The 14,561-nt window shown below is 31.5% G+C and overlaps 1 protein-coding gene across 1 annotated transcript; it reads right to left on the bottom strand.

The window, feature by feature from the left end:
• Window positions 1–8,616: 8,616 nt before the first annotated feature.
• Window positions 8,617–13,897, bottom strand: LOC148192162 (putative transcription factor KAN2). The gene is made up of 6 exons (XM_088100912.1): window positions 12,880–13,897; window positions 12,615–12,691; window positions 11,551–11,596; window positions 11,266–11,425; window positions 10,103–10,163; window positions 8,617–9,260 (listed from the first exon to the last, which is right to left on the bottom strand). Exons 1-6 carry the CDS (start codon window positions 13,529–13,531, stop codon window positions 9,132–9,134), a joined length of 1,125 nt encoding a protein of 374 aa, XP_087957038.1. The 5' UTR covers window positions 13,532–13,897; the 3' UTR covers window positions 8,617–9,131.
• Between the last annotated feature and the right edge of the window lie 664 nt (window positions 13,898–14,561).

The following is a 14,561-nucleotide window of genomic DNA, read 5'->3' as shown; positions in this document are numbered from 1 at the left end:
TATTTGTTTTTTTTTACCTGTCAATTAGAAAGCTATTTAAAAATGCTATACATATACATATATATAGGGATGTTTATTTGTACACATGACTATTTTTAAAAATATGGAGTATATTTTAAACAAAATGAAGAATTTAAAATACATAATTTATGCTTAAATTAATTATTAAACTGTCTGTGAATTGATAATTGCATTTATTATTTGTAGTGTCTCTTTCGACAAATTTTATCAACAAATTTGTCACTCTTTTTCCTAACGCGTTTTTTTTATATACAATTAAATTCATACGTGGATTTTATTCCTAAAGTAGTATATTTCATATAAACTTTAATAAATGAGAGAATGTGTTGAAAAAAGTATCGGAGGATAATATTTTAAATTCTACTGCACATCCTCCTACTATTCCTCTTACTTGCCTTATAGGGTAAGTATGAATTGAATTTTATATATTTTTCTTTTTAAGTAATGTTTTCTTTGGAAAGTATTGGAAACATTTATATATGACATCAATATGGTGCCTAAAATATGATAATATAAAGTATCACTAGTACAGGAGAAACAAATGGCCTCGGTTATTTTTGGTCATAGGCCCCGGTTTAGAAACCGAGGCATATACGAACGAGGTAAAAAAGTCTTCTTTTTATGCCTCGGTTTACAACCGAGTTAGTATCTTGACTTATATTGTCTCAGTTTAAACCTGAACCGAGGCAGTAAAATATTTTTTTTTATTTTTTTTATTTTTGCCACATCGTGGAGTACAGGGAAGCATTTTTTTTTCTGGACATTGTGGAGCACAGGAAAGCAGAAGTGGGAAGCAGCGATGGGATGCAGAAGTGTGTTCAATCCCTTCATCCCTTCATCCCTTCATCACCTGAAAACACCAGAAAACAGCCCAAGCTTTACCGAAAATCCCTTCATCCCTTCAATCCCTTCATCACCGAAAATCACCCAAGACCAACCCCTTCAATCCCTTCATCACCGAAAATCACCCAAGACCAACCAAGAGTTTAAGCAAAAAATAAAAGTTCAAGATCAAACAAAAAAACCTAACACCAAAAATACTTCCCCTCTCCAAAGCTTCAAACTTTTATCGATTCAGTGTCCAGCCAAACCCCAATACGCGACGGTGGTTGTCGGTGGTCGATGAGAAGAACAGGCGGCGGTGGTTGATGAGAAGAACAGGCGGCAATGGTGGACAATGAAGGCAAGGACCAGTGGCGACGACGGCAGTGGTGGACTTGGTAGTGGTGACGGCGGGGAGGCAAGGACCAGTGACGACGCTGAAGAACAGGCGAGCGGTGGTGTGGCGTGGCGGTGGTGAACAGCGAGCAGAGAGGTTTTGCGGGAAGAGAGGTTTTGCGGGAAGGACGACGGGGGCGGTGGTGCGGTGGCAGGGGGAACTGAGACGAAGGGGCGGTGGTGCGGTGGCGTGGCGGCCGAAGCAAAAAGCAGTGGTGAAGAGGGAGCAGAGAGGTTTTGCGGGAAGGGGGGAAGGGAGGTTTTGCGGGAAGAAGAATAGTGAAACTGAAAAAGTTTTGAACTTTAACCCTAAAACGAGGCAAATATAGGCCTCGGTTAATTTCCAACCGGTGCCGTATACCTTTTTCAAAAGCGGATTTAAAAGAACCGGTGCAGTATACTATTTTTCAAAAGCGGGTTTAAAAAAACCGGTGCAGTATACCCTTTTTAAAAACGGGTTTAAAAGAACCGAGGCATATAGTATCTCCAAAATTACATTTCTGCCACCGCATTTTTATATGCCTCGGGTCTTCAAAAACCGAGACATAATACGCGATTTAAAAACTCTATTTTTTACTAGTGTGTCTACATTCCAATATCAAGATTCGAAAAAAGAAAAACAAATATATCATATTTGCACCTATATACCATTGTAAAAAGAAATATTAATCTTCATCCCCTCATATGTTTCATACTTCTATATTTACATTTACATTCGTTACCCTCATTTTACGTACATATAGACTCAATAAATTGAGAAAAATATATTAAACAGAATTTTTTGTGAGAACTAAATTGAAAATCCATTCTTAAATAATCCGAACTTAATTTTAAATCATTCCCACAATACATTTTTTTAATAAATTTGTATACTTACAAATAACTGATAAACTTTAAGATGTTAACGTAATTGAAATGTTAAAAATCATAATAATATGTAACATGATCTTATTGGAAACCGTCAACCACTCCTTGGACATATAAGATTAAAAATATTGAAAAATAAAATTAGAACCATCCAAACATAATCTTAAAAAAAAATTCTCAACTGCATCCAAAATTCATAAATTTAATCCACATTACCATATAATTTATAAAATTAATCCATATTACCACAGTAAACGAATTGATATACCAATCGGACAAGGTATAATGATGAAAAGGCCAATTTTATATTGTATATTCTATATGCTAAACAACTTTCAACATCCTTAATTTATTATAACATTTTCTCTCTTTTACCTAATTAGACATGTTAAGTCCTACTGCCATTCATTCTTAACTAGGGATGGAGACGTAAACAACATTTAGGGGTTTTTTTTTTCATTAAAAGCAAACCAAAAAATGAATTTATTTGCTTCGTAGTTAATTATGTTTTAATTATATATATACTTTACCAAACAAGTATATATATGATAAAAAAAATTCACTACTAGAAAAGCACACCTATTTGACATAAAAAAAAATGTCAAACTTATTAATAAAATATCTATGACAAAATATGATATCGTACAAATTCAAGAGTCACAAAAATTGTGATTTTTTTTTTCTTAAAGTAGGAGAAATGACATTTAAACAACAAAATTAATATCTCAAATAAAGTGAGTAAATTAATATCTTGCTTAAAGTGAGAGTATCTTCTTAACATAAGTTAGGACATATTTCAAGCGAGACGAAATATAAAGTTACTTGAGGAAGCCAAATGCTTGATGTCATTCTCATTTATTATAGTGAAAAACATGTATTTGAAATATTGCATGAAGAGGCAGTCACTTGGAACCCAGTGAAAATGCTTTAAAAGAAATGAGATCATGTCTCTTGGAGCGACTAATTAGTGTTTCGAATGAAACAACATTTATTGATCTATTGATTCTTGATTTTGTAACTTGATTTCACCTATGTTGACGTTGTACAAATGAGAAATGTATGTTAATTAAGGGTGTATTTGTATGATTGAAACTTTCTTATCATGTGAAAACGGTCAATTTTATGTGTAATAAGTATTGGAACTCAACACCAAAGTTCTATATTGGTAAGATTATTGAACCAATTTCTAAAGCACATAAAATAAAACAATCAATATAATTGAAAAAAATAATCTCTAAAAAATATTAATGCAATCAATATATATAAAAAAAATAGCATTGAAGGTGTACTACACTTCAATTTGGTTTGAAAATTTAGATAGTAAACTAAGTTATACTGTTCACTTCTTGAAAAATAAAATAACCAAAAAAATTTATTTATTTTTTGTTGTTGATTCTTTAAATTGATTTTCAATTTGTGTTATGTTGTTTTTTTTATCACCCTTACATTTTGATATAACTAGTATTAGAAACGTAGTGTTAGACTCATTCACATCTCTTAACATATCACACATTATTTATAAAAAGATTATGTAATCTTAAAAATTTAAGAGTGTATTGTCATGTAAAAGATGGACAAAAGACTAGTCAAGATAAGTAAAATTGAAATGAGATATTTAGGTGAAAAAAAAAACCTCTTTATATCGAATAAAAAAAATTATAACAATTCTCGGTATAAAAATAGAGGTATAAAAAATATTAAACTTTTTATAAAAATTAGATTTCATCTATGCTATCTTAAGAGTTCAACGTTGTCTATATATTGTCTAACTAGTGCAAACAACGTCTAGCATTAATTGGAAAAACTTTTTCAAACTCTATTCAAATTCATCCTTTTCTAGAGCTTGTCTATTATTTCATTATTCCATTTTCTTGTTTTTTTCTTTATTATTCTTCTTTTTCCTTGTTCTTCTTTTTCTCTTTTTCTCCTATTCTTCTTCTTCTCATTTAATTATTTTCTAAGATACTGAACATCAATTTTTGGTAGAAAATTTGTTGTTCTATTTGTCGACAAACAAATCTTTTGGTAATAAGAATTTTTAATTTTTGACGAAAGAATATATGAATAAAATTTGTGGGTAATTGAAATATTAAAATTCATTGATAAAACTTGTCAATAGTTTGAATTTACCAAGAATTTACTTAAATAGGTAGAATTCCATGAATAATTTTAATAATATGTGTTGTGACAGTTTGAAATAATTACTATTATTTATGTATTTTTCTTTATTTTATTAGGCTAGATAAATACCAAACAAGATGGGGGCGGGAGTGAAATTTCAATAAAATATTCATCAAAAAGTAAATGTAAAATATCATTATTCTCCTATTTTGAAAGTTATCTCTAATTGCAATAATGTTGTGGCTCATTCTCCATACGAAGTGTTTTATATTAGGAATTGTATTTGTTCACCATAGTAATTGAAAGAATTCATCTTTTTCTCTCATTCTATTGTTTTTGCAATTTTTGTATTTAGAGTGTAGGTGTCTTCTCCCTTTCATATTATTCAACCTAAGACAACTCTCATTCAAACCATTTCCTTCCCGTATACAGTGTTTATATTTGAAGCATGGTTGGTGAAGTAAATTATGGTGTATGGTTTATATAAAGGTATTGAGAAAATGTTGTTGAGAAGAATGATAAAGTAAAAAACTTAAGGTTTGTTAATGTGATATCTTTTTGTTTTGTATTGGTGGGATAATTATTGTACCCCACAGGGTTATCTTAACACTCATCTCACTCCATGCATTCGTGCAAAACCAAAAGGAAAGTTAATAAAGCTGAAACAAAAACAAAAGCTAAAGCACCCTCTTTGCTTTTCTCTCTTCTTTTCTTTCTCTTTTCATCAAACCCTCACACCACTTTCAAATCAAAACTCAGTTTTCTTCTTTCTTATCTCTTTCCTTCTTTTCTGCCTCTATTTAATAATGTCTTTTCTTTTTCATACCTTCTTAATTGCCTCCTCATTGCAAATTAATTACCCGTGACTTCCCACTTATCTCTGCTCAATCATCGCATTCATTTTTTTACAAGTTAACTTGGTCCAGTAATTTACATCATATTTAATCATTCGAACTACTTTCCTAGGTTTATCATTCAAATATATATTCTCAAGTAGAGTTAATCATAATTCTTGGACAACTAGTTCTTTTTTATTATCAACAAGAACTTTAATTATTAAGGTCTCTTTTAAAACTGAACCCTTGGCTATGTTTAATAACTTGTTTTTCCTTCAACCAAACGAGCAAAGTAAAGATAACAATATTGAAATATGGAGCATCAATTTAAAACACAATTAAACAATTCGCAAAACTAAAGACATTTCAATGCAGATAAAAATATTAAAGGCCAAAATAAGAACAAAATGAACCAAAACAAGACCATACCTTTCCCTAAAATAACATATTATTTAGAAAGGACAACTCCATTGTAATCTCTAATAAATAAAACATTCAATTTTCTCTCTTATTAAGAACGCACAATAACAAGGAAAAAAAGTAAAAAAGAAAGAAATAATAGGAATATATGATTAAAAAGTTAAAAGATATTTAGTTTTTTAAACTTAGGGAAATATATATAATTAGTATATTTTTTTGTAACTATTGAATTTTAACGTATTTTATTAATTTTTTTCCTGAGAAAGTCAACATATAAAAAATGTTCTTAGGCATAACTTAAAATTGTATTTAAAGAAAAATAAATAGTATTTTTACAGATAGGAACGAAAATTAAATTCAGATTAGTAAGCGTTATTATATATATAAGAATAAATAGTATTTAATCTTTTAAATTAATATATATGAGTGAATAAGTACACATTTACTATTATCAATAATATTTTTATATTTAGTCCTGTTTTCACCTGTAAAAATCATTAATTTATTTGATATTTGATATTTGATATTAACATTTTTATATGATAACATGTTCATTGTTAATTGATATTGAAGAAACAATGTATTTTTTTTAATGAATTTTAAAACATCATGTTTTTTACTAAATTTGTTTGATAAAAATTATTGAAAATATTTAGGATATAAATACATCTATTATCTGAAGAGAATGAAAATAAAAAACAACGTTTATACCTACCACATATTAAAAATAAATTATTTAATGAAAACTATTACCATTTAATTATTTTCTACCATTTAATTAAAAGTAGGGAAGTTATAATCTTTAGAGTGTGTTTCTTTGCTAGAATTTATTTTGATGTTACCTAGATAATCACATGAAGTTGTGAACAATATAATTTAATATTCATTTGATGGCAAAATTACTAAAATGATATTCTTTTTTTTAATTATAAAAAAAATTATAAAAAATGGATAAGTCGTGTTAGTTTGACATCTTCAAGAAATTGTAATTCTTTTTTCTAAAATTTTAATTAAAGTCATAGTACAACTCGTATTATGATATAAACTGAATTCATGTCACGACTTTAGTGCATTGTATTTCTTTTCTAATTTGAATTAAAATTAAATTAGTTTGGCATAACTTAATCAAAATCATGTTCAATTGACACAACTTCTTTATAATAAAGTCGCATCATAGAACAACTTATCTACTTTTGTATTTATTTTTAAAACTTTGCATCACTTTAATAATTAAAAAAAAATTGCAATATTTTGGTGCTATTGCCTCATTTGGTACAACTGTCCTTAATAGTTTTTTTATGAGAAAAAATAAAGTTCTCAAGTTTTTTGATTATTATAACTTATTATTATTGGATTATTTCATAAAGGAAGCCTTATAATTTAAAACAATAAAAATAGAACTCCTAACACAATGATATGCGTTGTTGCTTAATATTTAATTTTTGAGAACAACGTTTTCAATCATATATATATATATATATATATATATATATATATATATATATATATATATATATATATATATATATATATATATATATATATATATATATATATATATATATATATATATATTATAGAGATAAATTACTTTAAGAACATCTAAAAATACTAGTTTTATTAACATTATTTTTTATTTAATAAATTAAAATAATTTTGGGATCTGATGTATTTGTGACCTAACAATTACCACTTTTTAAATTTCAAGATTTATAGTGAAAAGGCAAAATAAATAATAGTTAAAAAATAAAATTTCATGTAAATGAGTTGATATAATGAGTTTAAATAAATTAGATCGAGTTATATTTGAAGAATAGTAAAATTCCAATCCAAATGTTGAAGGTTATTTTAAGAATTTTTATATTGATGAATAATCTTGTATGAATTGTGCGCGGTGCAAAAATAGTATAACTGCCATTTCTTATTTTCATTCTGTTTATCACATACAACTGTTTAGGTTTTCTTCTAATCTACTATTGTTCAACCATTTCAATTTAAAAATAATCTTCCAACACAATTAAATTATTTATAGTATAATTATAAAATATAATTTATTTTTTAAAAAAAATGGATGAAGAACATTAAACAATAGCCCAAATTCTGAGTTTTTTTGCGTTGTTCATAGCTTAAGTCTTCGTAATACACTGATAAACAGAGATTTTAAAAGCTAAACACCAAGAGCTTAGTAAAAAAATCTATATTTCATTAAACACCTCAAACTTTCCCATTTTCAAATATGAATCTATTATCCAGATTACTTTTTTTAATATTTCGAATAATATTATTACGATATAAACCAATAATTAAACTGTGAATCTTTTTACAAGTATACTCGAACCCGAAGAGATTTTGACTTCACAAACGTTATAGTTCCTAGCTATTCTGGTGATGTTTCCTGTCCGAGACAAATGGATGAATGTGACAATGATGTCATTTCTAAATGAGTTGCAACTTTGTTTTTGAAGAGTTTATGACAACTCAAAGTTTCTCTAATTAGAAAATAAAAGGTATTTATTATTTACATATGGATATATGTGATATAACAAATTAATCAAACTTCCAGTACCTACTCAACCTACAGGAATAAGCATTTGAGTAGGTACAGGATTTAAAGAAATGTTTATCATTTTTTACGAAAATGCTAATTAAATTATGTCACCTCAAAGTTCTTTTCATCTATTAGATATATGTAGCAAAATTAAAAGAATTCATCTCTCGTTTTCATTTAATATATTGAAAATGTTAACGACAAAATCACATGAAAAAATATTTGAGAAGGTTTAATTTTAAACAGGAAAAAGAAAGAAGTGTACATTGTTTGGTTTGAGTTAGCAATTTCCTGGGAAAAGGAAATTATTTAGGCATAAAAGAAAGGAATGTGTATTATTTTCTTCTTTAGGTTTCGTTTTCATAAAGATATGAAGTGTTATGATTGCCACTTTATTTAAATTTTTTGGTGAGTTCATTGCCACTTAATATGTATCTTAAGCTTGACTATGTTGGTATTCTTTTTGACACTTTATTCAAATTTTTCAGTCTTTTCCTAAGTCCATATTCTCAATTCTTTCTTTTGTTCCTAAAGTGTAAAGCATGTGCCTAGGTGTAGAATTGAATATAGGATTAGGAACCCAACTTCTTTGGTGGAAATATCTAAATATTTCATAAATGTAAAGTGCTCCATTACAATTACCAAGGATCACTTCATACTTTTAAGATAACTCTCTCTCTCTCTCTCTCTCTCTCTCTCTCTCTCTCTCTCTCTCTCTCTCTCTCTCTCTCTCTCTCACTCACTCACTCTCACTCTCTCATGTCTCTTTCTTTCTCTCAGATTGCAAAAACATACAAATCAATTAGATTTCATATATTTACCAAGAAAATATAATATGTTGATTTGGATCTCACAAGAGCTCTGATAGGAAGGCCATGCTTTTTTCCCTCAGCCCTTTCTTTTGTTGCTTTCTGTCTTTCTTGTCTCCTTGTGTTCTTTAGCTCCTTTTACTTTTCTTTTTTTTTTTCTCTTTTATTTTCTTTTAGCTTTCTCTTTCTCTCGTTTTCTCAGCGGCTTCCTCGTTCTCGTTCCAGCTCTCTACCTCTTTCAGTTTCATACTAGTTAATCGATAATACGTATTCAGAGGGATCAGATCCTTGTTAAAGTGGCTGCCCCAAGCTGAATTCCAAATCCAAATTAGCCTTCTTCGGGCTTGATCCTGACACATTCGAAGATGAGCTTCCATCTGATATTCTCTCATAACTCACACACTTCGGATCCATTTCCTTCTGAAAAACCAAATACAAATATATCACTTAATCAATATTAAGACCCAAAAATATCAAACTAAATCTATATTATATAATAACATCGGTGACAAAATTTATGCTTAGAATACTGTGCGTACTATCTAAACCAACTACCCGATTGACCCAGCTGGATTAGCAAATATAATATATAGTTTAATGTAATGATGAGAATGGGAAACAAATTACCGAGAAAGATATACAGAAGAAGTTGTGTGTGTGAACAGGTTTCGGGAATCAAAGAACATTTGACTCGGAGAATAATTACAGAATATTTATATCAATCAAGGAAAAAATAAAGAAACTTCAGAGAGGTACACCTAAAAGCCTGCTAAGTGCTAGAATTTGCATGTTCATGTGCTAGCTTTGAATTTTCTTTTTTGTGTGTGGCATTAAGATTTACTAATTCTTACGAGTGTACGTGAGTGACCTACAATTTCGTAGTTTAGACCGTTGATAAATGAGTCAAAGGGGGTAGGTTTAGGGTTATATAGATGGCCCTTTTCTATATTATCATTAATAAATCTTAAAGGGACGTCTTTTACTTGAAAAATTGTTTTTAAAGCGTTGTAATTAGTGTAAATGCGAAAAGGACTGGTCTACCCATTTGAATTTGTGATGGACAAAGCAGCTTTATGGAAAGTCTTTTCCTTTTCTCATCTTTATAATGTGCATGGCAAGATGAAAAAGATCAAACGTATTTCCTTTCACTCTCAACTCCCTTTCATGCCATTCCAAACGCAGCTTGGTATTTGTGTATAAATAAAACTTTTGAAACAAAAGGCCAACCAGAGGCAATAAAGGGGGGTTAAGTAAATATATACCTCAAGAGATGGCACGTTTCCAACAGAATCAGTCTTTGTCTTCCCATGCAACCAAGCTTCCCTGTAACAACAAAAACATCGAAAGAATATATCCCATTACTGAAAGCCATGTTGTAAAACAAAAAAGGGAGAAAAAGAAACCCATCTTTTACTGCCTTAATTATGCATACACCCTTTTACATATTTTACTGATTGAAATAAAGTTGAAACCACCCAATTGAAACCCCATTGTCCATTGTTTATATATTATATATGTGTGTGTATATGTATATATTGGACCATTCAAGGAAGTTTCAAAGAGCATATATTGCTTTGGCACCAGATTTCTAATTATGGGTCTACCAAAGGCTTAGCTTTGACACTAAGTTTCCCAATTGTAGGGCCCATATAATAGCCTAATGTCTGAACCCCACAAAATCCTAAGGAAAGAGATATCTCTATTTTTAAGGTGGATTTTGGCAAATATGAAACTCCTGTCTCTTTGAATCCTATGTAGAGTGTGTGTGGGTTCCTTTTTTACTCCCTTTTCACCCACTAGAAGAGAGTATATTATTACCCCATCATGGAGATTGGATGCTCATGGTTTGTGGACAGACAGAACAAAGCAAACTGAAATGATTTATTCTTTTTGTGATTTTTTGCGCCTAACCATGTTTGCATGTGAGGTTGAGAGAGAGAGAGAGAGAGAGAGAGAGAGAGAGAGAGAGAATGAAAAGAACAAAGAGAGAGAAATGCTAATGTGAATAAGACATGCATCTATCGCTCGGGTTTTTATTAGTATTTTTGCAGCATGACTGCCGGAGAAACATAGAATGGAATAATACAAATTATGCAAGAAAGTGAAAAACGAAAAAACATTGGTTTCAACTTGATCATAGTTTTATAAAATTCACTCGGTAACAGGAAAATAACTATGTTGCCAGCATCACTCGAAACAACATGTTACTTAAAACATTAGTTATGCATTGAGACCTCGTTAAAACTGAAATTTCGCTCAATAGCTTTCAAGCATTTCGACAAAGATAATTCTGCGTTATACATATATTAATAAAACCAAAAAACTAAAAAAAAAAACCTTTTAAGTGAATGTATATATCTGCATATATAGAATTAAAACTTGAATATCTACACAGAAAAAATAAAATTTGGACAGGTGGTTTTACCTGGAAGAGTTACCCCAAAGACCATGATAATCCTTATCTTGATTAACACTTGATCTTCCCTGTTTAATGGATACATCAGACCTTCGAGAAGATTTTATATCAAACATTAAGTCATCAGAAGTATCTCCCGACGACCCATTATCATACACATCCGATTGCCCTAGTTCATGATCAAAGAGGGAAACGATAACCAAGTCAGATAAACCGACAAGTGGATGAGAAAAATGCTAACTTTCACGCCTTAATCTTCGGACAATATTTGATGAAACAAAAATAGACACCAACCTGATGAAGCCGCAGCTCTATCTGTAGTTTTCACCGTCCGGTACATCTGGATTTAAATTTTGCATCATAAACATTAGATAGTGTAGTATTAATACAAAGTGACTTAGAAAAACACGACAAAAACCCTGTTGATAAAAATCATAATATTAGTAATAAAATACTTATTATTATTATTTACTAGTGTGTAACACAGCAAAATGAGAGGAAGATTAGCGGAAACCCAAGAAGTTTGCCTCAAGAATAAGAAACTTAAGAAGTTGCAAGTTGATAGTATTAAATTAATAGGAAGAAGAGTACAAGTTGTAACACAGAAGCATTTATGGTTAAGGCAATATATATGCATGGAAGCATGTGACTAACCAGGGTTAAAGCTGGCATGGTAAAAAAACCCACATCTGAGGAACGGATCATTGAGAAATGATGGTGTTGGGTATATACGTACTTGCTTATCATTTATTTATTGATTTATTCCTTTTTAAATGAAATTTATACACATTATTTCTTTAATGGCATGGACTGAACTATGAGCTTGTCTGATCTCGGCTTGGCTGCGACTCATTTTGGATTCATAGAGGCTTTGTCCTACTTGTTTCAGAAATCGATAAGTACCTCACACTTTCTCTCTCTTATTTTATTTTCGCTTTTTCCCCTTTAACTCGGCTGGTTCATTCTTCCAAAGCAAAAAGCTGTTTATTAGGTTGCAGAAGCAGAAGCAGAAGCAGAGAGGCAGCAGATCTAATAGAAAAAGAAGCGCTAAGAATTTGTGAGACCCTTTGTAAGGAAACCATTGGAATTTGAAATATATATTCATGACTTAACTGCTTCCTGTAATGTAAATGTAGGCTGTGGATTTTAAACACATATATGCATAGTACGTCTTACAAAGCACCATTAAAACCCCAATCAGAACCGTACCACCTTCAAGCTGACTCAAGAACTCCATAACAAATAATTAATAAAAACACTGACCTTCAGTGTTTTTAATATAATTATTTTGTTAATCGCTATACACTCATTAAGCTATTATAAACAGGTGCAATCAATTAACGGCCTTAATAGATTACCTGTAAATGAGACTTCACATGTGCTAAAGTGAGATCCTTCACATCCATTAGCTCAAGAACTGATTTGGGTGTAGCCCCTAATGAAAAACAGTAAAAAGAATGATTAATTCGGAGAACCAAGTCTGTTCCATTAAAATAAAATAAAAAATTCACTTTCATTTTTCTTCTTGGTCTTGTTGAATTAACTTGGAGAAGTGAAAGCAAGGGTGTAAGAAGAAAATTAAGCAAAAAGAAGAGAAGGAAAAGAAAAAAAAATGAAGCATACTTTCGTGGCCACCTAAGAGCTCAACGGCATGGACAAAGCGAGCATGGAGGGTAGAAGTCCAACGCATCCTGGGAGCCCTCATGCTACGCTTAGCAGGGAAGCGTGACAAGAACCTTGATCTCATAAGGGCCTGAGAGTGGAAAGGGGTAGAAGCAGTGTTGGTGCTGGAAATAATAGAAGAAGGGGCGGTGGTTGAAGGCTCCAGAGGGAGATGGTGGTGGTGGTGGTGATGCTGAGTGAATGGTATAGGAGGAGGGTTTTGGTACACTGGGATTCCTCTAATGGGTCTGAGAAAGCCGAGGTCTTGGCTGAGGCTTTGGTGCTGAGGCTGGAACAGTGGCTGGTGGAAGTAATGGTTCTGCTGAAAGGGTTGGAAGGGGTTGGTGGTGGCATTATTGGCACCGTTTTGGAAGCGGTGAATGAGGTTAGAGGAGTTGGAGTTATCGGACGAGGCTTTTGGATTGGAGAGGGAGAGGGCGACGCAAGAGTCTTGTTTGGCCATTGATGATATGGAGTTTCTCGAGTCCAAGGCTCTCTTCCAGAACCCCAAATCCATGTCTTCTTCTGTGCTTCTCCTCCAAGTTGATGTTGGTTTGGCGTTTGGAGGGCTGATTTGTAAGGACAAGTCTGGTTGAGCTGGGAAAAGTTCCATCCAAACAAGCCTTTATGAGTAGCTGCTTTGGCTTCTTCTCACCTGTGTTTAGTTTTGTAGACTTCTCTTCCCCTTACTGAGTTTCCTTATGTCGTGCATACTATATATGTTTATATAGTAAGAAAAGTTAGAAGGATTGAAGAGTGTGGTGAGGGGAAGGAGGAGCTAAAAGGGAGCTAGGTGAGGGTAATTAATAGGATTTTGTGAAGGTGTGCGGATGGAGTTTGGAGCATTGAATCAATTTGGAGTAGTTGCAGAGCAGAGATTTGAGATTGAGAGAAGAGGGCATGGAGAAATAGAGAGAGAGAGAGAGAGTGAGAGAAAGAGAGAGAGAGAGAGAGAGAGAGGGGGAAGAAATGACAAGGTATGTGAAGTGAATGGCTGTTTCTTTTGTGTAAAGTATATGTGAGAAAATGACACTTAAGGGACTATACCATAGGGGGGTGGTGGGCAAGAGAGAGAGAGAGAGAAGATTGTTTCTTTTGTGGACGTGGGGGGTAGGGTACTGGGGTGAGAGTGAGAAAGGGGAAAAAAAGAATGAAAAAAAAATTAAGATAAGAGAAAAAAAAGAAAAGAAAAAGGTAATTAACTCGTAACTTTTATTCCTTTTTACAAATATACTCTATCTTTTTTTTTTCTTCGGATTAAAAATGGAAAAGCAGGACATTTTCTCAAACACCTTTAACGTGTGTGTGCTCATTGTTTTCATCTACAAATCCAACTTTCTAACAAGCACACCCACACACACGTACACTACACAGAACCCAGAACCCCCCTTTCACTTGACTGAAACCTAGGGCTTGCTTGTTCTTTTCATCTAATCCTTAAAAAAATTAAAATCCTGAAATTTACAGTCACATGATTGCACGCAAATTTCAACATCTTGGGGATTTGTTTTGTTTTGTTAACAGCCCAATTATAAACCACTCATTGAGGTCATGATGAACCCTAATTCTCCGCAAATCACATCATGCATTCTTCTTAGCATAAATTTGGACCCATCCATCCTATTCTTGTCATATTCTTTTTA

This window comes from Vigna umbellata, chromosome 10, assembly GCF_029865625.1.
Source record: "Vigna umbellata cultivar VRB3 chromosome 10, Vumbellata_1.0, whole genome shotgun sequence".
Classification (NCBI taxonomy): Eukaryota; Viridiplantae; Streptophyta; class Magnoliopsida; order Fabales; family Fabaceae; genus Vigna; species Vigna umbellata.
The sequence above is the reverse complement of the archived record's forward strand: the minus strand, read 5'-3'. Positions and strand labels throughout refer to the sequence as shown.